We start from the raw sequence: 27,002 nt of genomic DNA on the forward strand, positions 1-27,002 counted from the left end.
ACTCAGAAGTTGGAGTTGAGGTTCTCCTCCTCGTATCTAACAACACTCAGAAGTTGGAGTTGAGGTTCTCCTCCTCCTCGTATCTAACAACACTCAGAAGTTGGAGTTGAGGTTCTCCTCCTCGTATCTAACAACACTCAGAAGTTGGAGTTGAGGTTCTCCTCCTCGTATCTAACAACACTCAGAAGTTGGAGTTGAGGTTCTCCTCCTCCTCGTATCTAACAACACTCAGAAGTTGAGTTGAGGTTCTCCTCCTCGTATCTAACAACACTCAGAAGTTGGAGTTGAGGTTCTCCTCCTCCTCGTATCTAACAACACTCAGAAGTTGGAGTTGAGGTTCTCCTCCTCGTATCTAACAACACTCAGAAGTTGGAGTTGAGGTTCTCCTCCTCGTATCTAACAACACTCAGAAGTTGGAGTTGAGGTTCTCCTCCTCCTCGTATCTAACAACACTCAGAAGTTGGAGTTGAGGTTCTCCTCCTCCTATCTAACAACACTCAGAAGTTGAGTTGAGGTTCTCCTCCTCCTCGTATCTAACAACACTCAGGAGTTGAGTTGAGGTTCTCCTCCTCCTCGTATCTAACAACACTCAGAAGTTGAGTTGAGGTTCTCCTCCTCCTCGTATCTAACAACACTCAGGAGTTGAGTTGAGGTTCTCCTCCTCCTCGTATCTAACAACACTCAGAAGTTGGGTTGAGGTTCTCCTCCTCCTATCTAACAACACTCAGAAGTTGAGTTGAGGTTCTCCTCCTCCTATCTAACAACACTCAGGAGTTGAGTTGAGGTTCTCCTCCTCGTATCTAACAACACTCAGAAGTTGGAGTTGAGGTTCTCCTCCTCGTATCTAACAACACTCGGAAGTTGGAGTTGAGGTTCTCCTCCTCGTATCTAACAACACTCAGGAGTTGAGTTGAGGTTCTCCTCCTCCTCGTATCTAACAACACTCAGAAGTTGAGTTGAGGTTCTCCTCCTCCTCGTATCTAACAACACTCAGAAGTTGAGTTGAGGTTCTCCTCCTCGTATCTAACAACACTCAGGAGTTGAGTTGAGGTTCTCCTCCTCCTCCTATCTAACAACACTCAGGAGTTGAGTTGAGGTTCTCCTCCTCCTCGTATCTAACAACACTCAGAAGTTGAGTTGAGGTTCTCCTCCTCGTATCTAACAACACTCAGGAGTTGAGTTGAGGTTCTCCTCCTCGTATCTAACAACACTCAGGAGTTGGGTTGCATGGCTGCTCCCCGACGCATCGATCTCATTAGGAGTTCAGCTGTGGCTGAAATATGTGGAGGATATTTTAATGAGGGCTTCTGTGGGAGGAAAGTGAAATATCACGGTACTTCATCGTATCTCCGTCTCCTCGTCTGCCTCCCCGCCCAGATCCCCAGCCTGAGCCACAGCGTCGTCTCCCAGACCGGCTTCCGAGCAGAATACAAGTCCACAGCGGGCCCGACAGTCTTCCAGAAAGCGGTCCGGTTCCAGGTGGATATCACCTACACAGAGAGCACAGCAGCCCCCAAGGAGCGCGGCCTCTACTCCGTCACCTTCACGCTGCTCTCAGGTCAGTTACCGGCCGTGTTTGCAGCGGATTGGGCAGGCCGGAAGCCGCTCCAATAAATAATGAATTTAGGGGGGGGGGTCCACCTACATTAAACCTCAGTCAGCTACTGCTGTTAAACTTTATTTTGTTCGACTTCACTCTTTAAATAAAGCTTTTTTAATGGGTGCAGATACTTACACCTGCTTTAATTTTCTTTATATGATATGAATCTGAGTTTAGCCTGACAGAAAAGCGCTACATAAATAAAATGTATTATTATTATAATTATTATAATTCACTGAATCACAAGGAAGGATTCCGTCTCAGGTTGTTTCCTAGAAGTCGATAACGGCTCCATGATGGGAGCGCCACCTTGTGTTCCAGATTGTACTTCCATGTCACACCGAAATGCAGGATATTTGGGAATGGGCTAGCTGTAGAACACACATGTAACACAGGTGTGTTCCCTTTCATGTTTACACCCCCCCCCGAATGAGGCGTAGTAGCGGCTGTTTGGCGTCTCCTGCTTCTCCCCTCCCGTCCAGCGTGTGGCGTTGCCTCTCTGTTTGTGTCGATCTCGATGGCATGTCCTCTGCTTCTTGGCGTGGGCGTGTCTAGGACCCGGCCGGCGCTTTAAGCGAGTGGTGGAGACGATTCAGAGCCAGCTGTTGAGCACACACGACCAGCCCGGCGTCCAGCAGCTGTCGGGTGAGTCCAAACGAGACTGGAAAGTCTTTCTTCCTCCCCTGCCTCACCTGCCTCACCTGCCTCATCTGCCTCATCTGCCTCATCTGCCTCATCTGCCTCATCTGCCTCATCTGCCCATCCCACCCCATGACGAACCACCCTAAATCCTGCCCCCCCCCGGTCCGCTCTCTGCCTCGTTGCCCTCGCGGGGAAGACTAGAGCAGAGGTATAGAACACTGATTCCATTCCGTTACGCCGACTTCCAGGACTGATTGTCGGCGCTGGTCGCCATGGCAACACCATTGTGCCAGCCACGCCGCACCTGACAAGCGCTTTCTCTATGCCTGTGAAGTAGGACCCCCTCCCAGTCTCGTTTAGCAGATGCAGGAACCTGCCTTGTCAGTGGTTGTGGGATTGATTCCCTGAACTTCTCCTGACGTTGGTTCAAGCACAGGATATACAGAATAATAGACAAACCGGGATCCGGCTCCAGCCCGCAGCTCTTAACAACACCTCCACCTGCTGGAGAGATAGAGGAACACCGCGCTGAAGCATTTCTGAGCAGGGCTGTCTCTCTGGGTGTTTGTTACGTCCCAGTCGTATTTAGACGTGTTATTCTTTTCTTTTCTTAGTCGGACTTAGACTCCATGCAGTTTGGAACTAGAACATGGTTGGGAGGATCCAGGATCTCTCCTAGATCGTCACCACAATTTAATCATCTGTTCCTGGTAGCATTCCCAACATTTCCTAAGAATTTCATCCCGATCCGTCCAGAACCTTCTGAGTTATCTTGCTAACGGCCGGACGCCGTCCGCCTGACCTCCAAGAGCAATTCAGAACCTTTTGGTGCTGATCCAGATCGCCATGGTGATTAGGAGGAGAATGAGCTGCATGGCGGATGTTTGCGAGTGTGTCCTTTCATCTCTGGTTAGATCTGAGTGATGTCGTCATCGGACTCTATTCTGCAAATGGCTCTTCTCCGAGTATTCAGAAGCAGTTCTGCGTGGGGGGCGGGTCCCGGGACACGCTGGGTCCACCATTCATAAAGACCGCCCGCGTTTTGTGTAGTTACAGCTTCCTGCAGAAGGACCATTAAGGCCAAACTATGGATCTGTTACAGGCTGAACACGCACACACACGCGCACACACACACACAAGCACACGCACACACACGCACACACACACACATGCACACACGCACACACAAGCACACGCACACACACACGCACGTTTATCGCCAGCTGGGGTCTCAAACTGTGAACACTCATGTTGATTGAAGCTGACATTAAAGGGGACGGGCGGCTGGCATCGTCTGCGTGTTGTCGAGGTCGAAGACGGCGTCCTCTGTCCGTCCTCTGTCCGTCCTCTGTCCGTGCTCTGTCCGTGCTCTGTCCGTTCTCTGTCCGTGCTCTGTCCGTGCTCTGTCCGTCCTCTGTCCGTGCTCTGTCCGTTCTCTGTCCGTCCTCTGTCCGTTCTCTGTCCGTGCTCTGTCCGTTCTCTGTCCGTGCTCTGTCCGTCCTCTGTCCGTCCTCTGTCCGTTCTCTGTCCGTGCTCTGTCCGTGCTCTGTCCGTGCTCTGTCCGTCCTCTGTCCGTGCTCTGTCCGTGCTCTGTCCGTCCTCTGTCCGTCCTCTGTCCTGCTCGTGTAAGGGAGCCTCACCATGCTGTTGTTTTATGAATGCCCCCGCTCAGAAGCCCCGCAGTATGCCTCACGCTGTCCCAGTAGTCTTCATCCTCAGTCAGCCCTCCTCTTCGCCCCTGCTGGCTCTGTCTTACCTGTCGTGGCGTCTCTATCCTGTGGACCCGTTTGTCCTCTTTTATTCCTGTCAGTCCATTGAGTCACTTCTTTGACGTAATAAAACAACTTTTTTCAGACGAGAAGAACGGACAGGTGCCCTGCCCCTCTGGCACGCCCTCTGGCACGCCCTCTGGCACGCCCTCTGGCACGCACTGTCCGTCCGCCATGCACGTCTGGAGGCAGGAGCCGGAGAATCATGGCACCCAATGCCCCGCCGGGGGGCGAGACAGAGCCAAGTTGGCGCTGGTGTCGGTGGGAACGCAGCAGGAGCGTTAGATTCTAAATCCTCGTGTTCGATGTCGTCTCTGAATGTAGCTCGATGCACAGAAACATTTTATATAAAGAAATATATTCAGCTAAACAAAATCATATATTTTACAAAAGAACGTACGACATGACCGCCCCCCCCCCCCCCCGTCCTTTCAATCCTTGTCACCCCCCTCAGTGTCCACCATCATCCTCCACCCCACCCACCCCCCATCTGCTCACCTGTGTGCTTTGTGATCTGACCTGACTTGTTTCTGATACCAGGAATGATCCAGAAAACTTATTAAGTCCCTCCACCTGCTCCCCGTTCCACCTGCCCTCCCTCGACCACCTCGCCACCCAATCCCCGCCCCCGAGCGTGCCGAGAGAGACAGAGGACTGCTGTTAGGAGCGATGGCGAGGCACGGGGGTACCATGGAAACAGACCCCTCATCTCCCTCTGCGCCTCTGGCAGCCGTCGGCAGATGGAAATACCTTTATTGTCCCCTCCCACCTGAGAACCCCACAAAACACACACACGCCTTTTAAACAAAGCCACACACACGCCTTTTAGACAAAGCACACTTCCCCCACCGAGCTCCAGGAGCATTTTACAGAGAGGCACATACACAGGATATAAACACGCATACAGGCGGGCCGGCGTGCACAGAAAACTCTGGGATGTATTAACGAGAACAAAAAAGAACTAGACTCGGGGGGGGGGGGGGGGGGGCAGACAGTATTTTAAACCCAGTTCTTCACAAAGAACTAACGAACTATCAGAATCAACTTTATTGCTGCAAATGGACTGTAATTGTGATTTCAGAACGCAAGCAGGAGGGGGCGGCGAGGGAGATAGTGGGGGGGGGGAGGATTTAAAAAGAATGATCTGTTGTACAGACTTATATCATTTCTTATGTAAAAATGAAATGTCTAGTCGTGACGCTGTTTAGAAACCATCGGGTCAGGTTGTTATTCTTCTGTCTATCTTTTGTTACTTGGATCATTTATGTCTCCGTTCGATTGGTTGAATATTGATCCGAGCGTCCCTGTTTGTGTTCTCTGCAGCCTCAGTCTCATGCCAGCAGTAGAAACATTACAATGTCCTTATTTATTCATTCTGTTTGAGTTCCTAATTTATTCTAGCGTTTGGCTATTTATATGAGCAAAGCTGTTCGGTCAGTTGAATGTTATTTATTACCCTCTTGTGTGTTTCTAAAATGGGAAACGGTTTGGTCTGAATCTAAACGAAGTACGTGAACTTCAACAAGCCACAAAGTCCCTGACCTCTGTGAAGAGGACTGGGGGGGGGGGGTATTTACCAGTAATTTAAGAATGTAGACGTAGCCTCCTTTCGGGGAGGGAACACGCTCTTCTATTGATATTTGTCAGTTTCATATTATTGTGCTTGTAGGCCAGGCCTGAGGAGAAGGACGCCACAGATCCCGCTCCACTTCTTCTCTGTAAATAGACGGACAAACTGGGGGGTTGATTGTCTTCTCGACTATGCTGGGGGTTCCTGCTCTATGCTTTTAGCTTGTGCTGCTGTGTGCATGTCAGACATGAGCGTTTCTTTGCATGGCTTTAGTGTTCATGTTCCATGGCTCCTCCTTTCAGCCTTCTACTTTTGAACATTTTAAATTTCCCTCTGGCCCTTACTTGTTACCCCTTTTTTTAATTTTTAATTGTTCCCGCTGATCTTTCCCACCCTCCCCTAATCTTGTGCTCAAAGCTTTTGCTTCCTTTTCTCTGTAGCGCTCTGATCGGCTCAGAGGTCTGGGCTCTCTCTACTTGTTGGTGGGAGGGGGCTCAGTAAGGGGATAGATATCAGTACCAAACACAAAGCAATACCCTATTGGTCGCCCTCGTGTTTTCTACGATGGGACGCTAGCAGCACCGACCTGTCTTTTGACAGAGCAGGAACAAAACTGACAATGTAATCCTCATTTAAAACAACTGTGAGCATCTTCAGTGCTGAAGCAAATAAACTCATTAAGTTATGTTGTGTTTGCTTTCTTTCTTTGTGTCTTTACATGTACAAATGTAAAATCAAAAAGGGACTATCCTAATTGTTTTTGTTTGCCATAAGACCACTTGGTGCCACAAATGATCTTTGGTCCCATTGTGATGGTTTTGTTTTACACCAGCTTCCCAGTTCCCTCTTTAATCTGCATTTTAATTTGATTGCACGTGCAGAATTTATTTGTAGTAAGTCAGTTCTGCATTTCAGGTAAGTGCATACAAACAAGGCTATAAAGATGTAAACCAGTAAAACATAAATTAAGGCTTGTTTTGCCAGGTTTATCACATATTCAGCATTAAAACAGATTTTATGTAGTCCAATTCCCACATTGGATTCTGCTCTGTAGGAATAATAAACCTTAGCATACAAAAGCTTAATCAACTGTCAGTGTACCTGGAGAAGCAACCGCTACACAAAAGCACATTTAACAATAACTTGCATGGATTATACAATAATAAATACTCACATTTGTTTCCCCTCATTAAATAGAAAATATCCAACCCACTTAAGTGTTTGGTTTCTCAGGTCATAAAATGTTTAAAAAGTCACAAAAAATACTCTTGGTAATCCAGAACCTGCGTCGATGCGTCTACTTCCTCCCTCCCAGTCTGCATTACTAATGTGACAAAGCCAAAAGTCCAGCATGGCAGCCTCACCTGAGTCCGTTCCTTTATAGGTGGGATCCACCACGACAATCAATGATCTTTGCCTGGTTTGTCCACTAGAGGGCAGCAGTGTTACACGATTCCGAGTTTACACCTGCGTTCAATGCCCCGTTCTCTTCTTCCTAAAGGTTCTGTTCTGATAGATGTCACTGAAAAGAGGAATACTGCCCCCCCCCCGGGGGAGCGCCGAACTCCCAGTCAGAGGACTGCAGAAGTTCCTCGTTATCAGAGCTATGATCAGAAAAGAATCGCTACTTGGAGCGTTTCTTTCGGTTCTGGTTCTGGTTCTGGTTCTGGCTCTATCAGCAATGAGATGCCGCATTCTCCCACCTTCAGTCTTCTCTGCAGAGCCGCTGTGGTCCTCAGACGCGGGAGGTGACATGGAGGGAGCGCAAACGCTGCGCCAGGGCAGCCTCCAGCTCTTCCACCGGTGAGTCTCCCCGGGAGTGAACCAGCGCAGCAGCAGAGACGGCTCCTTGTCGGGCCCCTGGGGGCCCCAACAGCAGGCTTCTGAAGCCTTCTCTCTCCAGGAGAGCAGGCATCTGCTGCAGGAAGTAACCTTCACAGAAGGAGCTCAGCTCCAGCGAACCATGGGCCTGGGAGAAAGGAGGAGGAGCTGTCGTTAAGAAGCAGCAGATCCTGGTCCAGGGTTCTGTGCGCGTTACCTTGGCTGTCTTATAGATGCTAACTGCGTTATCCTGGCTCACGCGTCGGGAGCAGATCAGTTCACAGTGTCTCTGCAGCACGCCCAGCTGGAACAGACTGGCAGCCGACAGCAACTGCAGAAACGACATCATGTTCATTCCTAGATTAACGAGTAAAGGATTATTCTGTTGATACATTATGCAGTGTAGCCTGAAAGCTACATAATCGTACACGGAATCGTGTTTTTACGAGACAAACTTCATTGTAAGCAGTACTGTATTTAAAAAATGCTTTTTATTTAGTTGCAATGTTTTACTCTTGGAAAATGATCTGCACACTGATGTCACTAGAATTTAGAATTTACGATCATTTAATCTGGTGGACTTGTTTCGGAATCTTTTAATGATTCTCACCTCCAGCAAGTCGGGAACATTCATTTTCAGTGACTCCGTTCCTCCGCAGTACAAGTATGACATCATAATCTGCAGCGAGGTCAAAGGTCAAAGTTAGGAACTACTCAGTACAGTGTCACCAGTTTCCTGCTCATCTCAGACAAAACGCGGGAAATATTTTAGCTGACAGATACCAGATTTTATTATCGTACCTGAAAGATTTTGTATTTGACATCGCTAATTTCTATCGTCTTGCTGGGGCTTCCGTCTGGTCCAGAGGACGCCAGCAGAGACTTGAATCTGAAAGCAAAGCAACGCCTTGGTCAGACCTTCAGGGGACGGACCAGTAGATTTAGGGTTCCTTCGGTACCGGTCAGACGTCGTGATCAGCAGGACTCTGTGGCCGTAGAATGGCTTCCCCTCCACCACAAAAGTCACGTCGGACATCTCTTTGTTATTCAGGAAATGTGGGTCTGGAGGAACAGACATTGATAGCTTACAACTCCATTTACAAGGCAGAACGAGCCATTAGGTGGGGGGAACCCAGTGCACCCCCATTTCAGCTCAGTGGGCTCGGGAGCTATTCTTCAAGTGTTTAACGAAGGGTCAAAAATGTCAGATATTGCTTAATTAGTCCAAACACACCTACCTAACTGTGCCGACAGAGTAGCCTTCATCTGAGGGATGGCTGGAAGGGGAGCCGGCCCAAAACAGTGGCTACAAATAGCAGCCAACTGCTGGATGATGGCGTCATTCTTGAGCGGAAGGAGCAAACATCACAGGTTTCATTTAAATGAACCGGAAACGGGCTGGGCTCGGACCGTACCTTGGTGCTGCGCAGGATGTTAAAGATGAGGGGCAGGCCTGCCGTGAGCAGCTCCTCGCAGTAATCCTCCTCCCTGATGCTGGTGAACTCCCGCAGCAGTGACAGCGTGACTCCTGCTCTGGACTGCTGCCGGGCACAGCGCAGGGACTCCAGCCACACGTGGAGTTTCCACGGGACGCCTAAATAAAGGGTCGGTTTACAGACTGACTTCAACGTGACAAGCCAGCAAATCGTTGTTTGTTCCTGGTCAGAGTACCCAGAGCCCGGAGCTCCATGGTGACGTCCAGGTAGCCGTGCTCAGCGCTGTAGTAGCTGGCCTCCTGCAGAGCTTTCATCCTGGCCTTGCCCACCTCGGGCAAAGCCCCGGGGCCCGAGCAAGGGGGGGGGGAAGGGCAGATCCTGACCTGCTCACCCTCCACCCCTTCAGCTAAGATCTCTTCCAGAGACAGGACATCCTCTTTGACCTTCTGGGGCTGAGTCAGGAGCTTCCTCAGCACGTTCCTGACAAAGCAAAGCAACAATCTGAGCTGGAGCTGCGTCACACGCGTCTCCTCCTGCTCCTCCGGTCCGATTGCATGCGCTGCGTCTACGTTCAGTTTACAGGTCCCCAAGTGGGCCGCTTTACAAACCACTCGGGATGTTCTGGGACTAAACAGACTGCTCAGGTTGCGAGCGTACCTGTGTCCGTGTGCAGCCGCATGGCTGAAGCAGTTCATGTCCTCGTAGAGCGCCGACGTCAGGGCGTTGCCGTCGAGAGTCTTCGATAAAGGGTCGGCGCCTCGTCCCAGCAGCAAACTCACCATCTCGTAATTACCTGGACATCAGCCAACATGTTTGGTGGTTTTACTCTGAACAAGCAGATTCACTATTCACTGTTCACGGTCCCACGGAGGAATGTGGCCCAGAGACAGTTCACCCTCTCATTTCTCCATCCATTCATCCATTCATCCATTCAGAGCTTACTCTTCTGCTACCCTGAGGAGCCTCGACAGCAATCATGATTACGGGAGTTTTTACAGAACGTTGTTACTGTTGATCATAAATCAGAGCATGCACTAGTGTGTGTGTGTGTGTGTGTGTGTGCGCCCACCTGCTGCTGAAGCCAGCTGCAATGGGGTGTCTGCTGTACTCTCCTGCCCGTTGCGGACCGCGGCCCCCTCCACGTTGGCCCCTGCATCTAAAAGCAGCTGGAGATACAAAGCACATCTGTTCGACGTCCTGTAACTCAAATATGGCCCGACCTCTGAACTGAAGTTTTTAAACTATGACATCAACATCCACAAGTAGCTCAGGACAGCCTGGATTTATTGCCCCCCTACAGCAGAGAATTACCCCTAAAGTGAGGCGTGGAGCATATCAGTTAAAAGGCTCCTACTCTTGCCACACGGGGTGCTGGCCCTACCTGTGTGTGTGTGTGTATGTGTGTGTGTGTGTTTCCAACCTGCACCACGGAGATGTGTCCGTGCAGCACAGCGAAGGTGAGGGCCGCCCAGTGCCGACTGTCTGGATGCACAGACGGGTGTTTTGGGGAGCGCGGTGGAACCTGCTAGCACAAAAAACAAATCACGAACATCTCACTGGCTGCAGCCTCTGAGATGCACACGCACACGCACGCGCACACGCACACGCACGCTCACCGCCACGTCAAGGTTGGCCCCAGCATCGATCAGCATCTGGACCAAGGCCTCGTCTCCAGCAGCACAGGCATACATCAGAGGCGTCATCCCCTGAGTCAGAGACACAGGTGAACCCGGAGACACGCACACGCACACGCACACGCACACGCACACGCACACGCACACGCTACACAAAAACACACACGGAAGGCGGGTGTTCGCTACCTGGTCATCCTTGCTGTTCACGCCATCTGGCCCCAGCAAACCGATGGCTTGGCCAATGAGATCCGTGCGTCCACAGTTGAGCATCCGGAAGCCCAGGTCCAGACGGAACTTGTCGGTGGCGGCTTCGGGGTCCAGACGCTTGAAGGAACTGAAGCAGCATTCGGGCCTGGCGGAGGCAGAGATGTAAAACAAAGATAAAGCCACGAGGCCTGGAGAAGTGCACGCAGCGCACGTCGACCTCCGTGTGGGCCACGCCCACTTCATCAATCAGCGTTCAATCACAAGTTACACGACAGGCCGATGGAGCGGCTGCAGGTTCAGATCCGGTTCAGATTTACTTCAACTGTCTCGCTTCACAGTCCAGTCCTGGAAGGAGCAGCCTGGCGGTCTGTCTGACATCATCGCTGTCCACCAATGGGCTCTTGCGATGCTCAGCGTGGACGATGGCGACTCTCATCCACTCCATCAGAGGTGGCAGTAACAAGAACGGCCTGTTAAAATAAAGAGGAAGACAAGTCGTTCCACTTCAGAGCGCCTCCTCCAGACACACGACTCACGATCAGTCATCGAGAGAGAAATGTCTTAAACCGGATGACTGGCAGTGCCCCCCCCCCCCATCCCACCCCCCCAGACCGTCGTCACCATAGAATGAAAGCACAGGTCTGATAATCACACGCATCGCTACGCATCGCTCAGCCTTCAGGAAAGGAGAGCAGAGCAAAACTAAAAACTATTCTGGAAGGCCAATCTCGACTCGGGTCAGGGGGATGGGGAGAAATGTTTCATCGTGGGGGGGGGGGGGGGGGGGTCATATATGACAATCTCTGTATGTCCACCGCCGACTCGCTGTCGCCGATGATGCGACAGCGAGTCGGCTCTCACCTCTTATGGCTGTGACCCCCCCCCCCCGGGGTGCCCGATGGTTCCACACTGTGTTTACTCTGCAGCGGCGCCCCCCCCCCCCCTCAGTGCCTTGTTAATAACGTACATAGAGCTGAACTCCATTTTACCTTTCATTGAATTCCAGGAATACGGTTCTAAATACAAATACAAATACAAATACACTTTATTCTATTTATTCTATTTGAACAAACTGAATTAGTTGCTCTGCAAACGTTAGAATCAAGGCTTGAAAAAGAGCCCAATTATTATCTGACCTTAGGCCATACTCTGACCTTAGGCCATACTCTGACCTTAGGCCATACTCTGACCTTAGGCCATACTCTGACCTTAGGCCATACTCTTATTCAGTGCTATCAGAGAGTAATCAATCAGGACGATGGACCCTGCTGGAATGGGGGGGGGGGGGGGGGGGTCTGATCGGTGCATATAATGTCTTATGTCTTACTGATGAAGGGCGTTGGGTGGCAGCTAGAAGAGTTAGACTCCCCAAGCCTAGAATCAAAGTTAGACTCCCCAAGCCTAGAATCAAAGTTAGACTCCCCAAGCCTGGAATCAAAGTTAGACTCCTCAAGCCTAGAATCAAAGTTAGACTCCTCAAGCCTGGAATCAAAGTTAGACTCCTCAAGCCTGGAATCAAAGTTAGACTCCTCAAGCCTAGAATCAAAGTTAGACTCCTCAAGCCTGGAATCAAAGTTAGACTCCTCAAGCCTGGAATCAAAGTTAGACTCCTCAAGCCTGGAATCAAAGTTAGACTCCTCAAGCCTGGAATCAAAGTTAGACTCCTCAAGCCTAGAATCAAAGTTAGACTCCTCAAGCCTGGAATCAAAGTTAGACTCCTCAAGCCTAGAATCAAAGTTCGACTCCTCAAGCCTGGAATCAAAGTTAGACTCCTCAAGCCTAGAATCAAAGTTAGACTCCTCAAGCCTAGAATCAAAGTTAGACTCCCCAAGCCTAGAATCAAAGTTAGACTCCTCAAGCCTAGAATCAAAGTTAGACTCCTCAAGCCTGGAATCAAAGTTAGACTCCTCAAGCCTGGAATCAAAGTTAGACTCCTCAAGCCTGGAATCAAAGTTAGACTCCTCAAGCCTAGAATCAAAGTTAGACTCCTCAAGCCTAGAATCAAAGTTAGACTCCTCAAGCCTGGAATCAAAGTTAGACTCCTCAAGCCTGGAATCAAAGTTAGACTCCTCAAGCCTAGAATCAAAGATCGACTCCTCAAGCCTGGAATCAAAGTTAGACTCCTCAAGCCTAGAATCAAAGTTCGACTCCTCAAGCCTGGAATCAAAGTTCGACTCCTCTTAATGGACCTACTGGAAGCAAACTGGCTGCATTAGTCTGTTGGCTCAAAGGAGCTTTTCTGAAGCCCCCCCCCCCAGCCCGGTACTTTAGGGTGCACTCAGCACTGGCGCTAGTCCAGTGTGAAGCAGTTCCTTATCAAGCTATTAACACTTACTGCTTATTGATCCACCTGAGAGGTTGTATCCGCCCTTCTCTTGTCCTATCAGCATTTTAAGTGCAAGAAATAATGATTTCTACTGAATTACCTTCAGATGAAGTTTTATATCACTTAGCCTTTACTGTTATGAGTGCGTGTGTGTGTGTGTGTGTGGATTTGCACAAGGCCATATGTGTGTACACACCTTTGTCAATGGCCCATGACTAGAGACAGCTGAAGCATTTCAGCACCATCACCCACACAGCTCTGGCCCCCGTCCCACAATTCATTTCTCCTATTTTCCTTGAAGGCCTCTCCCTACAGGTGGACATGCACGTCCCACCTGGATTACGCCCCTCAGCCCCCTGCCCAGAACAACGTCAGCTTTGCCACAGAGCGTGACATCAAAGCCGAACCGCCTGCTAGCACTGAAACAAGATAGTGCTACTGGCTAACTTAGGGAGCCGACAAGCTAAGGCTACATGCTGGGAACAGTGGGCCCCGAGTACACACACACACACACACACACACACACACACACGATTCACTGCTCTCATCAGTCCGGTCTGAAGTGTATCCTGAAGCTATGAGCAAGTTCCAGGTCCAAGAAACTTCAAACGGGTCCTAAAGTAGACCCTCATCATGCGAGGCATAGGGTCAAGGCTAACAACTGATCTAGAGTCAGATTACTCTCATGAAGACTGTAACAGTATCTGCTGTATCTGTGGTTAGACAGAAACTCCAATGGCTGCTTCGTATCACAAAACACATCTATCCATTCCTGCTCCTTCTCATCCACCGATGGAAAGAGAAGGCCTGGAGTCGGTGTCTGCACAGCACCAAGTGTGAGTAGATCTATACCAGCGATTCTACCCGAGTCGGTGTCTGCACAGCACCAAGTGTGAGTAGATCTATACCAGCGATTCTACCCGAGTCGGTGTCTGCACAGCACCAAGTGTGAGTAGATCTATACCAGCGATTCTACCCGAGTCGGTGTCTGCACAGCACCAAGTGTGAGTAGATCTATACCAGCGATTCTACCCGAGTCGGTGTCTGCACAGCACCAAGTGTGAGTAGATCTATACCAGCGATTCTACCCGAGTCGGTGTCTGCACAGCACCAAGTGTGAGTAGATCTATACCAGTGATTCTACCCGAGTCGGTGTCTGCACAGCACCAAGTGTGAGTAGATCTATACTAGTGATTCTACCCGAGTCGGTGTCTGCACAGCACCAAGTGTGTAGATCTATACCAGCGATTCTACCCGAGTCGGTGTCTGCACAGCACCAAGTGTGAGTAGATCTATACCAGTGATTCTACCCGAGTCGGTGTCTGCACAGCACCAAGTGTGTAGATCTATACTAGTGATTCTACCCGAGTCGGTGTCTGCACAGCACCAAGTGTGTAGATCTATACCAGCGATTCTACCCGAGTCGGTGTCTGCACAGCACCAAGTGTGAGTAGATCTATACTAGTGATTCTACCCGAGTCGGTGTCTGCACAGCACCAAGTGTGTAGATCTATACCAGCGATTCTACCCGAGTCGGTGTCTGCACAGCACCAAGTGTGAGTAGATCTATACTAGTGATTCTACCCGAGTCGGTGTCTGCACAGCACCAAGTGTGTAGATCTATACCAGCGATTCTACCCGAGTCGGTGTCTGCACAGCACCAAGTGTGAGTAGATCTATACTAGTGATTCTACCCGAGTCGGTGTCTGCACAGCACCAAGTGTGTAGATCTATACCAGCGATTCTACCCGAGTCGGTGTCTGCACAGCACCAAGTGTGAGTAGATCTATACTAGTGATTCTACCCGAGTCGGTGTCTGCACAGCACCAAGTGTGAGTAGATCTATACCAGCGATTCTACCCGAGTCGGTGTCTGCACAGCACCAAGTGTGAGTAGATCTATACTAGTGATTCTACCCGAGTCGGTGTCTGCACAGCACCAAGTGTGTAGATCTATACCAGTGATTCTACCCGAGTAGATTGACTGACAACGTTCTACGCTCCTGACGTGTACAGTGTATTTCTCTGAAAGTACCCCATCACCAAATACTAACAGCTGGGGTCTAAGTCGTGCACACGAGAACTCAAGAGATCCATAAAAGCAAGCCGTGCGTGAACTCTGAACCGCTCTGGAGGCAGCAACAAGGTTCTATTTGGGATCCTGCAGGCCGTCTGATCAATGAGGTTCATCAGGTCTTTGTGTCTGACCAGGCTCCGGGTCCGGGTCCGGGTCACGCTTAACGACGCGCCCCACACGGCGCTGGTTTTATAACGCTTTCAGCTGAGGGGCCCCCTGAAGGAGAGGAATCTGGATCAGCTGGCAGGTTTGCACGTTAACATTTAACAAGCCTGGACTCACACCGAGGCATGATGGTGATGATGATGATGATGATGATGATATAGAGTATGATACGTTCATCCAGACTGATCTATTACAAACGTTATAAACACCGGAGGACGTGTAGGACACAGCTAGGATGGGGGGCGGGGCTTCTATACCCGCTGCACACACAGCATCGCTTCATTCTTAAATGTTGAAGAGCCATCAGGCACGCACACGCACGCACACGCACGCACACGCACACACACACACACACACTAATCTCCACTCCCGAAGCAGGCGCTGGTGAGCAGTTATGCGTGACCTTCATGTCTCATATCAATTCATTAGAGAAACGAGGTCGCTGCTCTGTGGGAAACCAGCAACACAAACATGTCCTTTAAAGACAGGAACCATTTTCAAAATGATCAGGTCAACATTTCATTCAGGCCGTCCAAACATTTGCAGCCATTTGTCTGAAGACTGAAGACTGATCTCCATTAACATGAACTAGAGTGCTGCACAAAGACGAAGACGCTCTGAGGAGAGCCCGCCTGATTTAGAGAGCGTTAATGAGAGACCTCTTAAACCACCACCTTCAACCTGATGAACACTGCCGGCACTACTTCCCATCCATCCACTTTAACAGCTGCAGCTTCTTACTCACCTGTCATTCCCCGACAGAAAACGATCACCTGAAGGGGGTCAGGCAGCGTCCCAAGGAGCTGCTGATTAGAAGCTTGCTGCGCTTTTGACTTGACCCGGCGGCATTCACATTTCTGCCAGCCTCACGGACCAAACTAAATCCATTCTGAGGCCGAAACCGAAATGGCGACGGGCTAAACATCACTGTTTGAGATTAGAACTGCTGTTTCAGAAGCTGTTTATCACTTTTGAGATCAACTGGAGCAGTCATGCACGACTCCCACCTCTCCTTGCTAAGTGCCATGCGAGGGGGATCCAAGTTGGGATTCTCCATGGACTCCATTTGTGGGCAGCGCAGGAAGTAGTAAAGGGTGTGTAGGGCGTCCGGCGACCAGGACACGGGCTGCTGGGGCCGGCTGAGGCGGGCCGGGCTCAGGCGCTGCATGTGGTGCATGGCACGGGACACTAAATCACCTGGAACAAACACAAGCACAGACGGGGGGGGGGGGTCGTCATGTAACGCTCATTCAGCCCTGGGTTCATTTCTAACCAATTACCATGAGTGGGAGGCGACAAGGAGGGGTAATAAGGGGTCTGGGGGTAAGATTTAAGCGCCCCCCCCAAAAGCTGACCCCACTTCAAGCTGAAGGGCCTCCTTTGTGTTAAGCACCTCCAGGAGGTCTCCTAGGGCGGAGCCTCTCCCTGCCTTCCTCTCCTGTCCCGCGGCCCGAGGCTGAGTTCCAGAGGTCAGGAGGAACATTTCATGGACGTATCAATACATCAAGACCTCAAAGAATTAGAAGGTGACGGAAGACTCTCAGCCAATGCAGTAGATCAATGTTTCACATTGTGTGAGCCCAGATACCTGATTGGCTCGACGAGCTCTAATAAAGCTCGTTTTCACTCCTGACCTTCATCTTCTGGTTACCTGGACGGTCACAGGAAACACCCCCATGTTGAACAACGTCTCACATCACCTTGCTGACACTAACTCAAATATTTTGGGCTCATCTTTCCAGAGTGTCATTTCTCCATCACGTCGAGGGCTCCAGCAGGCCTGAGCAGCCGAGCACAGATGCTGCTGTGTCTGCCTGCTCTCCTGGGCGGAGGTCAGAGTGCCAAGCCGTCAATGTTGCTGTTGTGTGTGTGCGTGTGCGTGTGTGTGTGTGTGTGTGTGTGAATGAGTCTGAAGGATGCCTGCCCTGCCCTGAACAGCCCAGCCTCATTCCACAAGAGGGATGTGGCACAAAGAGTCCACTGACCAAGTGAGAGAAAGAGTGCTCCTGTGTGTGAGTGTGTGTGTGTGTGAGTGTGTGTGTGTGTGAGTGTGTGTGTGTGTGAGTGTGTGTGTGTGTGAGTGTGTGTGTGTGTGAGTGTGTGAGTGTGTGCACGCTAACGTCTCCCTAACGGCAGCGCCGTATGAACGTGGCCTTGTGCTGCTCCTGTGTGTGTGTGTGTGTGTGTGTGTGTGTGTGTGAGTGTGTGTGTGTGTGTGAGCGTGTGCACGCTAACGTCTCGCTAACGGCAGCGCCGTATGAACGTGGCCTTGTGCTGCTCCTGTGTGTGTGTGTGTGTGTGTGTGTGTGAGTGTGTGTGTGTGTGTGAGCGTGTGCACGCTAACGTCTCGCTAACGGCAGCGCCGTATGAACGTGGCCTTGTGCTGCTCCTGTGTGTGTGTGTGTGTGTGTGTGTGTGTGTGTGAGTGTGTGTGTGTGTGTGAGCGTGTGCACGCTAACGTCTCGCTAACGGCAGCGCCGTATGAACGTGGCCTTGTGCTGCTCCTGTGTGTGTGTGTGTGTGTGTGTGTGTGAGTGTGTGCACGCCATTCTTAAACGTAATTGCCTTCCTTTCCACGCCTTCAACATTTTCTCACTTTTTTACGACCTGATTTCAGCTCTCCAACCCGCCAACTCCTTGACAGCCTCCAGTTTTAAAGACACTGTGTGCACAGTCAAGAACAGCACGGCGCCGTGCCTGTGCGTGCCCGTGTGTGCCCGTGCGTGCCCGTGCGTGCCCGTGTGTGCCCGTGTGTGCCCGTGTGTGCCCGTGTGTGCCCGTGCGTGCCCGTGCGTGCCCGTGTGTGCCCGTGTGTGCCCGTGTGTGCCCGTGTGTGCCCGTGCGTGCCCGTGTGTGCCCGTGCGTGCCCGTGTGTGCCCGTGTGTGCCCGTGCGTGCCCGTGTGTGCCCGTGTGTGCCCGTGTGCACACGTCATATGTACAAACACATTCAGACGCTACAATATTTCAAGGCATTTGTCATTTCGACTCCTGTAGTCCCACAACCTCTCGTAGTTTTACACGTCCCCCGACTACATCTGTAAATTAAGCCTGAGAAAGGAAAACTGGCCATTTAATAGCCATCACCACCCGGTGACAGTTATTTAAAATAACTGTCACCATACGCTGAATAAACACACCGACCACACACATTCAGGAGCTCGCTACACTCCAGAGACCCATTTGAAGGTCACTCGTGGGTCAATGGCTCATCATTCTAAGAGCGCTTAGTGTTAATGAAAGATCTCAGAGCAGACCTCTGCGTACTCACTGAGCTCAGAGATGCTGCCCACACAGGTAGCCAGCAGGGACTGCTCCAGAGTCCTCAGCTCCAGCTGGGCGTACGCGTCCTCCCTGAGGTCCACAGGCGGCTGCTGGTTCTCCGTGTAGGGGCTGAAATGAGCCGGGAGAGACAGAACACCTGCGCAGAGAGAACGTCATGTGATAACTAGTCTCCATCGTGTCTGCAACGACCTATCCACGCCGGATTACAGGAGGGACAAAGCATTGTTTAGAACCCATGTCTCCAAGACAGATAGATCATCTTATTTTACCGTTTTCTGGTAGCTGTCGGGAACTTGGGATTTCTTTTTCTGGCAGAAATATCAAAGTCATGTAAAAGTCAGCCAGACTTGTGTTTGCTCACGTATCTGAAAGGCTCTTACATGCAGGGGTCAGATCCACAGCTACAGTGCAGCCCGCCGGCCGGGGTGAACGGTCCACAGCCCAGAGGTTAACCATCCCTTTGGCTTCAGGCGAGCTCCCTGCCATGGATCCTATTCACAAACTCTCCCTAAACGACATTCCCATGTGCTGCAGGCGAGCCGAGTCCTCTCAGAGGATCGAATGAAGGAAAAGCTCTGATGTAAGAAACATTCCCGTCAGTTCTCCACAGCACCCGGCGATAAAGACGAACTTCGGTTAAAAATGAAGCGCAGATTAAATCCGGAGGGTAAAATAGGTTAAACATGTTTAACACAAAGGCAGTCCTATAAATATTTTCATGTACATATGAACTTGTCAAAGGCGGAATTTAAAGCGAGATGATTTGACGAGAATTAGTTTTAGTTTTGAGTCAAAGTTTGGTATTTTACGATGATATTGAAATGAAATGAGACATTTCTGGGTGTCAGCATCATCCACAGTCAGGACAGCAGCTGCTCTACAGAAAACCAAGTGACGGAGCGATTATCAGCGGTAGACGTCTCCATTTAGACAAACAGAACAGAATAGAAGACATGTTGAGTCCCTGAAGACAAGGACAGACAGAGAAGAACGCGTCTCATGAACAAACGGCACATCAATAGAGCCGAAGACACTATTAGTTTGTTTCCAAAGGGAATTTATCTGCACAATCTGACTTATATGTGTGAATGCTATGTGGGAATGCTATGTGTGAATGCTATGTGTGAATGCTATGTGTGAATGCTATGTGGGAATGCTATGTGTGAATGCTATGTGTGAATGCTATGTGTGAATGCTATGTGTGAATGCTATGTGGGAATGCTATGTGGGAATGCTATGTGGGAATGCTATGTGTGAATGCTATGTGTGAATGCTATGTGTGAATGCTATGTGGGAATGCTATGTGTGAATGCTATGTGTGAATGCTATGTGGGAATGCTATGTGGGAATGCTATGTGTGAATGCTATGTGGGAATGCTATGTGGGAATGCTATGTGGGAATGCTATGTGTGAATGCTATGTGTGAATGCTATGTGTGAATGCTATGTGTGAATGCTATGTGGGAATGCTATGTGGGAATGCTATGTGGGAATGCTATGTGTGAATGCTATGTGTGAATGCTATGTGGGAATGCTATGTGGGAATGCTATGTGTGAATGCTATGTGTGAATGCTATGTGTGAATGCTATGTGGGAATGCTATGTGTGAATGCTATGTGGGAATGCTATGTGGGAATGCTATGTGTGAATGCTATGTGTGAATGCTATGTGGGAATGCTATGTGTGAATGCTATGTGTGAATGCTATGTGGGAATGCTATGTGGGAATGCTATGTGTGAATGCTATGTGTGAATGCTATGTGGGAATGCTATGTGGGAATGCTATGTGTGAATGCTATGTGTGAATGCTATGTGTGAATGCTATGTGTGAATGCTATGTGGGAATGCTATGTGGGAATGCTATGTGGGAATGCTATGTGTGAATGCTATGTGTGAATGCTATGTGGGAATGCTATGTGTGAATGCTATGTGTGAATGCTATGTGGGAATGCTATGTGGGAATGCTATGTGGGAATGCTATGTGTGAATGCTATGTGGGAATGCTATGTGGGAATGCTATGTGTGAATGCTATGTGGGAATGCTATGTGGGAATGCTATGTGTGAATGCTATGTGGGAATGCTATGTGTGAATGCTATGTGGGAATGCTATGTGTGAATGCTATGTGTGAATGCTGTGTGTGAATGCTATGTGTGAATGCTATGTGTGAATGCTGTGTGTGAATGCTATGTGTGAATGCTATGTGGGAATGCTATGTGGGAATGCCAGCTATTAATCACGGCTGAAATCGACCACGAAGCCGGCGTTCGGCCCCAAACCTTCCAAACCAAAGCCAGTACAGCGCCGTCACGCTCAAGCCATCGCTGATAACGATGTTGGACACACGGCCATGGAAAGGTCAAGAGATTCAAACGGCCACTAGGGACACGCTGCCACGCCCGGCTGTCTTATCATGAATTACATTACCGCCAAGATTCCAATCGATTCTCAGGCAAACACAGAAATCTTTAGCTGCAACCTGCAAGTAAAACGTGTCACAAAAAGTAGCCACTAGCTTTTCTACGCGCCTCGAGTCCTTGTTTTCTTGCGGTATCACTTTTTATCTGCCAATGTCATAATTTGTTAGCGTCAGTGTTGATGACTTGCTGCTTCTCACGGTTACATTCTCCACATATATTTGGGATCACCTTCAGCCCCAGACCACATTAGACGAACACTCAACCAGACAAGGAATGTTTGAATGTAAATAATAATGACTAGAATGTGACAATAAACAAGCATCCCGAGACTTTCTTTGATTGTCGCCCTGCCCTGTCTCTACGCCCCGAGTGTCTCTGCTGATTTGTTTCGTCTGGAGAGAGGGTGTGAGAGACAGGAGGACCACGCCCAGTAAACCGAAAGGACATCTCCTTTGCCCTTCCTCTAAGAAACTCTTCATTCATTACAGACGGGGTGAATGGATCGGTGGAAAGCGGGCTCCGAAAGCGTTTCCCCCTGCCAGAAAGGAGCTCTGATTCCGGGCCAGGGGGCGCGGCGCTACTCCCTTGATGGAGGGTGAAGGGTTGACAGACATAAAAGAACAATTTAATAGGACTGTTTTTGGGTATGTGCATCACACCCAGAGTGTCTCCTCTGATTTTCACACATGCTCCTGTCAGTGTAATCCATAGGCCAGATGTGATCCTACACTCAGTCCGGGGCTCTTGTTTTCCACACTTCAGGGCTCCAAAGCACCTGCTTTTCCACAAACCCAACCCTGCCCACGCCCACGACATTCTTCAGCCCGTTTCAGGACATTGAATGCCTCACACTGGTCTTTTATTGGAGGCGAGATGGGATTTCAGAGGAAATAAGAGCGCTTGATGAATGAACTTTATTGTATGCGCACGTCTCTCTGCTTGCAGGGAAAGAGGACTTAGCTCTGCTTTAGCACATGGGGTTAAAAATATCCATGCGTTTGCTTGTTCTGGTGGGCCCTCATCACACTCCTTATCTAAACAGAATCCAAGTGGGACAGAGGGCCATTTAGGGTCTTAAAGTGGGCTATTAGTATCGGGCTAAAAATAATCATTCATTCATTTGACTTGTTAGCGTGTCTTTCAAAGTACAAACTCTCAATGTGGACTTGGGGCCGGACAGAGAAGCATTCAGAACCTTTACAGCGCATGCAATTCAAGGTGTTTTGATGTTTGATTTGAAAGACATCAAAGTTACTTATCACACACACACACACACCTGATGGATCACAGACCGTGATAGACAAGCGAAGCGGGTCTGGTCGATGTCCCCCCGACACCTCTAGTGACCCCTGGCTGCAAAGAGTCATGGGTCAGAGGTGACCCTCAGCCGGTCCCAAAAGAGGAAGCAACCTTATCAGCTGTGCAAACTTGGGGCTTCCCGAGATCGCCGAGGGAGAACACCCACACACGCCATTACTCACGGCAAGCTGTGAGCTAGGATGGAAAGAAGGCGAGTTAATCTGTGGTGGATGTGAAGGAATCACATGGGGGGCCTGCGGTTCTCAGATTGTTCCTGCTGTCCTGTAAAAAAATAAAAAAAATAAGGGGGGGCTTTTGGCTTGTAAAAATGCTTTCTAGGAAATAAACAGTTAAAAGCAAAGCCTTGAAAAGTCACTGGAAGTAAGATTTTTGGATCTGTTTGAACTATGTGACGTACATTTAATACATTTATACTGCAGCTAGCACCATTTTAAAAGGTGTTATGTAATTATGTTAGCTGACTTTAGACCAGTGGTTCTCAAATGGGGGGGCGCCTGTGACCGCGGAGAAAATGTTTTTTTGCCTTACGAGAGTAAAGTGTAATTGCACATCCACTCCAGTAGTTGGCAGTGGCGCCCTGATTGTCAGAGTGCGCGCAGGGAGGCTTAGCAGAAGAAGAGCGGTTGTAAACAATCTACGGTGGGAGAAGAAGAAAGACATGACTTCCTCATTTTCTGTTGCAGACTAAAAAAATGGTAATAAAGTTATTCTTTGTTGTAAGTTGATCTATATTTCTTTCTTTTTCATAATTCTTTGTATGTTAATAAGGATACAAAAGTTGTTGTTTTTTTCGGGGGGGGGGGGGGGCGCGAAATGTTTTTTTCTTCCTAGGGGGGGCGCGACAGAAAATAATTGAGAAGCACTGCTTTAGACAAACACTTTTCCTGGGTTTTCGGTCGCTTGTTAAATGAGCTAATCACCACACACACACACACACACACACACAAACTTGATCAAATTAGGAGTGGCAGGATTTAAATGCCTTCGGTTCTCTTCACCATTCAGCTAACCCTGAGCACGCCCCCCCTTTTCTCTCCCTCTCTCTAATCATGCTTCTTATATTTCCCAGGGTAACTGTGGTGCCAGTGGCCATCGAGTTTCCTTCAGCATACGAGATGTCACTTCACATGGTATAGCTCCATGACTGGAGTTTTACAGGCTTGGCTTGTTGTACAGCGCTGGGGGGGGGGGGGGGGGGGCATGAAAGAGGCTGTACTGTATGTGGAGGCTGGTTCTTTTGTCTCTCTGAGATGGAATAAATTACACAGGGACAATGCTGCAATAACACACTCCCACCTCAAACCCACCCCTTAATAATCAAATCCACTTTTGAATTGAAATGATGTCACCATCACAAAATTGTTGCCAGGAGGCGAATGTTTGTCCAGGAAAGAAGAAACACCCACAAGAACTTGTGGAGCGAAAATGTAATGGCGGCAGCACGACTTGGTACCGCTGAGGCTACGGCTGGAGCCGGTCCAGTCCCGCCTGCTTCATCTGCCCGTTTGAAAATAAACCGACCTCTATTTGGTTCCCTGACAAATAACAGTACAGGCGGCAGGCGGGGCAAAACGCACAAGGTGTGTGTCTGACTGCATGCTGGCACAAACTGCCCCCACCCTCGCTGTCCGATGGGCTTCACTGAGAACAGAGAAGCAGTCAGGTTGAGCAACAAGCAAGCCACTGATTGAGGCGGGGTGGGGGGGGGCATGGACTCCAGTAGGCTGGGTGGGTCGCTCTCCTCTCTGTCGATGCCCTCAAACGGACGGGAACTCTGGGTGTTTGGTGGCAGCCAGAATGAAACGGTTTAAGCCTTCAGCTATTGATATAATCTGGAATAACCTAACATGGATTAAATAAACATGAACGTGACTCAGTGAGGCTCATGAGCTTCATGTTTTAGTTCCGTCACTGATGATAACCTTGAAATTGAACATAGAGACAGAAACACACTGGAGTGCTGCATGAATAACACTTACTAATACGATGAGTTCCTAACTCTAGTTCTACTAAATACAGGATTCACACATTAGTCAGCACATTCATTCACAGATTTCCTGGAGCCTTTCCCAGTGACATCCAGAAAGTCACAGACAGTTCAGAACTTTCAAAAGCTCCATTCAGATAACTTCTTCCTGCTGCAGCAGGGTTCTCACAATCCACCAAGTGGGTTTAAGACAAAGACTGGGGAGTCTGGGACTTCAAAGAGCACGATCCAGATTCCTCTTGTAAATCTGAAGCAGCTTTCTGCTGGGCAGAATGGAGTGATTCAAACTGGGAAAGCAGTTGGGAGGCGTTAGAACACGATTAGGACTGGAGGATAGTTCACACTTTCAATCTCTCAAAGCCAAACTAACCCCGAGTTTCACAGCGGAGCGCAGGGGCAGAACACGACTATCTGGAGTGTCCAAAGAGGTAGTCTTACAGTATTGAAATCTTAACCTACCATGGATAAAATAGGGAGGATGCGTATGCATGATCCCATCACCATGGCAACTCAGCAGCACTTTAGAGCAATGGACAGAGCGTCATTCGAACGTTACACCTCTCTTTAGTTGTGAGTAACGGGGGCCGGGCCGTTCACATCTGCCTGACTCTGCTGCCATCCGTGCTATCGTTAGCCACAGCTGTCCTCGCCGTGACGACAGTCAATCCGGAGATCAATACCACTGGATGAGTGTGAGTGGCGGTAAATCAGCAGACCACGATGGCATTCTGATGTGTTAGCACGCACCACATTGATGTCTGGTCAAAGGTGCAAATGACGTGCCTTTCAGTTTTGCAGATGGAAGCAGAGGGTAGGGTGGAGCTCTAAGTATTCTCCTCTCTGTGTGTGACCTGGGCGTGTCAGGGACCTGCGGGGCGTGTCAGCATGTCCACCGCTAAAGCAGCAGGCAATAAACTACCTTTAACCAAACTAGTCACTCATTCAACCGGCTGCATGACCCATCTGACACCCAGAGAGGGTTTACAACTCACTCCGGACTCACACACACGCAACACAGAGGGAGTGTCCACACCCCAAAAGAGGCCTTCATCCATTCATGTCACCTTTCGACCTTCACATCTTTCACGCCCACAGAGCAACACTGAAACACAAAAAGCCATCCACCCTCCACTCCTTCATCAGCGCCCATGTGGTGGCTGCAGTGGGAAACACTAAGCAAGTTACACACACACACACACACACACACACACACACACACACACACACACACACACCGGGCCTCTCTGGTGCATCACAAGATGATTATAAAAGGGTCTTATTCTATTACATTTATCACAAATGCTTACAATAATTAATTGGAGAAAACGATGTCTCTGGTTGAACCTCTGATACAAATAAGGTCCTTAATAAATGAAATGCGGAACAACAACAAACAGATTATAAGTGTTTTATGGCAATGTAGGTTATTTTTAGTTGGCTTATGATATAAAAATGAAAAATAAAAGCAAATTCATTCTCATTATCAAAGAGTTCCTTCTGATTCAAAAGGAGCCGAGATTCAAAGTTCTGCTCTGCAGCTTCAGTGAAAACGAAAATGAGAAAAGTCAGGAGGTATTTTGTTGCTATAACATTTCCCATCATGCCGAGTCATCGACACTGTACTCCGGCCCTTTAAATACAAAGAAGGATGATGTCATTCAAATACAAATACATCATATACCCAGTGTGCTTCTTTCGCTGGAGGGGCGCACCTGCTCAAACATTCCTCAGCCCCCGCATGGCAACAACACAAATAAAGTTGTTGGAGTGTGTGTGTGCTTTTTGTTGCTGTGTGTTCCCAGCTGTTGCCTCTGCAGGTACTCCAGACGAGCTTGACTCAGTGTGTGTCATTGAATTATTTTATTAGGTCATCTCGACAACTTCAGGCAGGTTTAAGCTTCGTCCGTTCTAAAGTGTCTGTCCATTTGTGCGTTCTAAATAAATGTGTCAATCTGCATGATTGTGTGTATCTGTGCGTTATGCAGGTCATATGCATACGAGACCACCCACTCAAACCCTCTCCTCTAAACAGCAGATGGAGAAAGACATCAGCCCGACAGACACTGCTGTCTTTCTCGGTCTCTTTCATGTCCTTCAAAAGGTAAAACCAACATTTCTACAAACTAAGAACTCTAAGAAACATTTACCTTTTAATTGCTTAGGAATCTAGGCAATTCTCACAAGCATGTGTGTGTGTGTGAATGCATTTCTGAGTATTGAAGAGGGCCCGGTCAATTCACTTCAACTGATATTCCCACCAGCTCTTCCTAACACACAAGCTTCCATCCCAGCCTTGTAGTATATTCCATCTTTCACTGCACAAAAATTAATAAAACTTAGCTTGGCAGGAAACAATCAATAAATCTGGAGGGACATCCTTTTCTTGGATGAGGCTGCACTGGATGCAACTGAAACCGAAAAGGTTTCCACATTGCTCTATGGTCAGACTTGTAATATGTGCCGAGTGTCAGGGTCTAACCTCCATGAGTGTCGTTAGTAAATCACGGATAGTGAGAAGTGCAAGCCACATCCTGACCACACAACCGTTCCCGGAGCCCAGACTGCACAGGAGCGAGAGCCTTTAACAGCAACGTGTGAATGCTTTGGGGGAATGTTCTTGCTCATGCTCACTCGACTCCTGAGCACACAGTTGAGTGATTGATCTGTTTTCAGTCTGGCTGTGATATTGATGGTTGAGCATGCGCGTGGTTCCTGATGAACACCCATCAACCCCCCGTATTGGTAACAT

The 27,002-nt window shown here is 49.2% G+C and overlaps 2 protein-coding genes across 2 annotated transcripts in view; one reads left to right on the forward strand and one right to left on the reverse strand.

Moving 5' to 3' along the window:
• Nucleotides 1–4,343, forward strand: part of brsk2a (BR serine/threonine kinase 2a) — a 98,592-nt gene extending 94,249 nt beyond the window's left edge. The window contains exons 17-19 of the mRNA XM_068739024.1: nucleotides 1,378–1,558; nucleotides 2,156–2,245; nucleotides 4,097–4,343. Coding sequence (XP_068595125.1) covers nucleotides 1,378–1,558; nucleotides 2,156–2,245; nucleotides 4,097–4,296 — 471 coding nt within the window. The 3' untranslated portion in view covers nucleotides 4,297–4,343. The remainder of the gene's footprint in view (nucleotides 1–1,377; nucleotides 1,559–2,155; nucleotides 2,246–4,096) is intronic.
• Nucleotides 4,344–6,467: 2,124 nt separating this feature from the next.
• abtb2b (ankyrin repeat and BTB (POZ) domain containing 2b) overlaps nucleotides 6,468–27,002 on the reverse strand; it is a 31,725-nt gene continuing 11,190 nt past the window's right edge. The window contains exons 3-18 of the mRNA XM_068739879.1: nucleotides 18,516–18,665; nucleotides 16,254–16,443; nucleotides 10,997–11,149; nucleotides 10,659–10,824; nucleotides 10,455–10,544; nucleotides 10,259–10,360; nucleotides 9,908–10,004; nucleotides 9,496–9,631; nucleotides 9,074–9,318; nucleotides 8,818–8,996; nucleotides 8,641–8,746; nucleotides 8,362–8,464; nucleotides 8,204–8,291; nucleotides 8,013–8,081; nucleotides 7,620–7,733; nucleotides 6,468–7,550 (exon numbers count right to left, since the gene is read on the reverse strand). Of these exons, the coding sequence (XP_068595980.1) occupies nucleotides 7,317–7,550; nucleotides 7,620–7,733; nucleotides 8,013–8,081; nucleotides 8,204–8,291; nucleotides 8,362–8,464; nucleotides 8,641–8,746; nucleotides 8,818–8,996; nucleotides 9,074–9,318; nucleotides 9,496–9,631; nucleotides 9,908–10,004; nucleotides 10,259–10,360; nucleotides 10,455–10,544; nucleotides 10,659–10,824; nucleotides 10,997–11,149; nucleotides 16,254–16,443; nucleotides 18,516–18,665 (2,222 nt within the window). The 3' untranslated portion in view covers nucleotides 6,468–7,316. The remainder of the gene's footprint in view (nucleotides 7,551–7,619; nucleotides 7,734–8,012; nucleotides 8,082–8,203; nucleotides 8,292–8,361; nucleotides 8,465–8,640; nucleotides 8,747–8,817; nucleotides 8,997–9,073; nucleotides 9,319–9,495; nucleotides 9,632–9,907; nucleotides 10,005–10,258; nucleotides 10,361–10,454; nucleotides 10,545–10,658; nucleotides 10,825–10,996; nucleotides 11,150–16,253; nucleotides 16,444–18,515; nucleotides 18,666–27,002) is intronic.

This window comes from Brachionichthys hirsutus, chromosome 5 (assembly GCF_040956055.1).
Source record: "Brachionichthys hirsutus isolate HB-005 chromosome 5, CSIRO-AGI_Bhir_v1, whole genome shotgun sequence".
Classification (NCBI taxonomy): domain Eukaryota; kingdom Metazoa; phylum Chordata; class Actinopteri; order Lophiiformes; family Brachionichthyidae; genus Brachionichthys; species Brachionichthys hirsutus.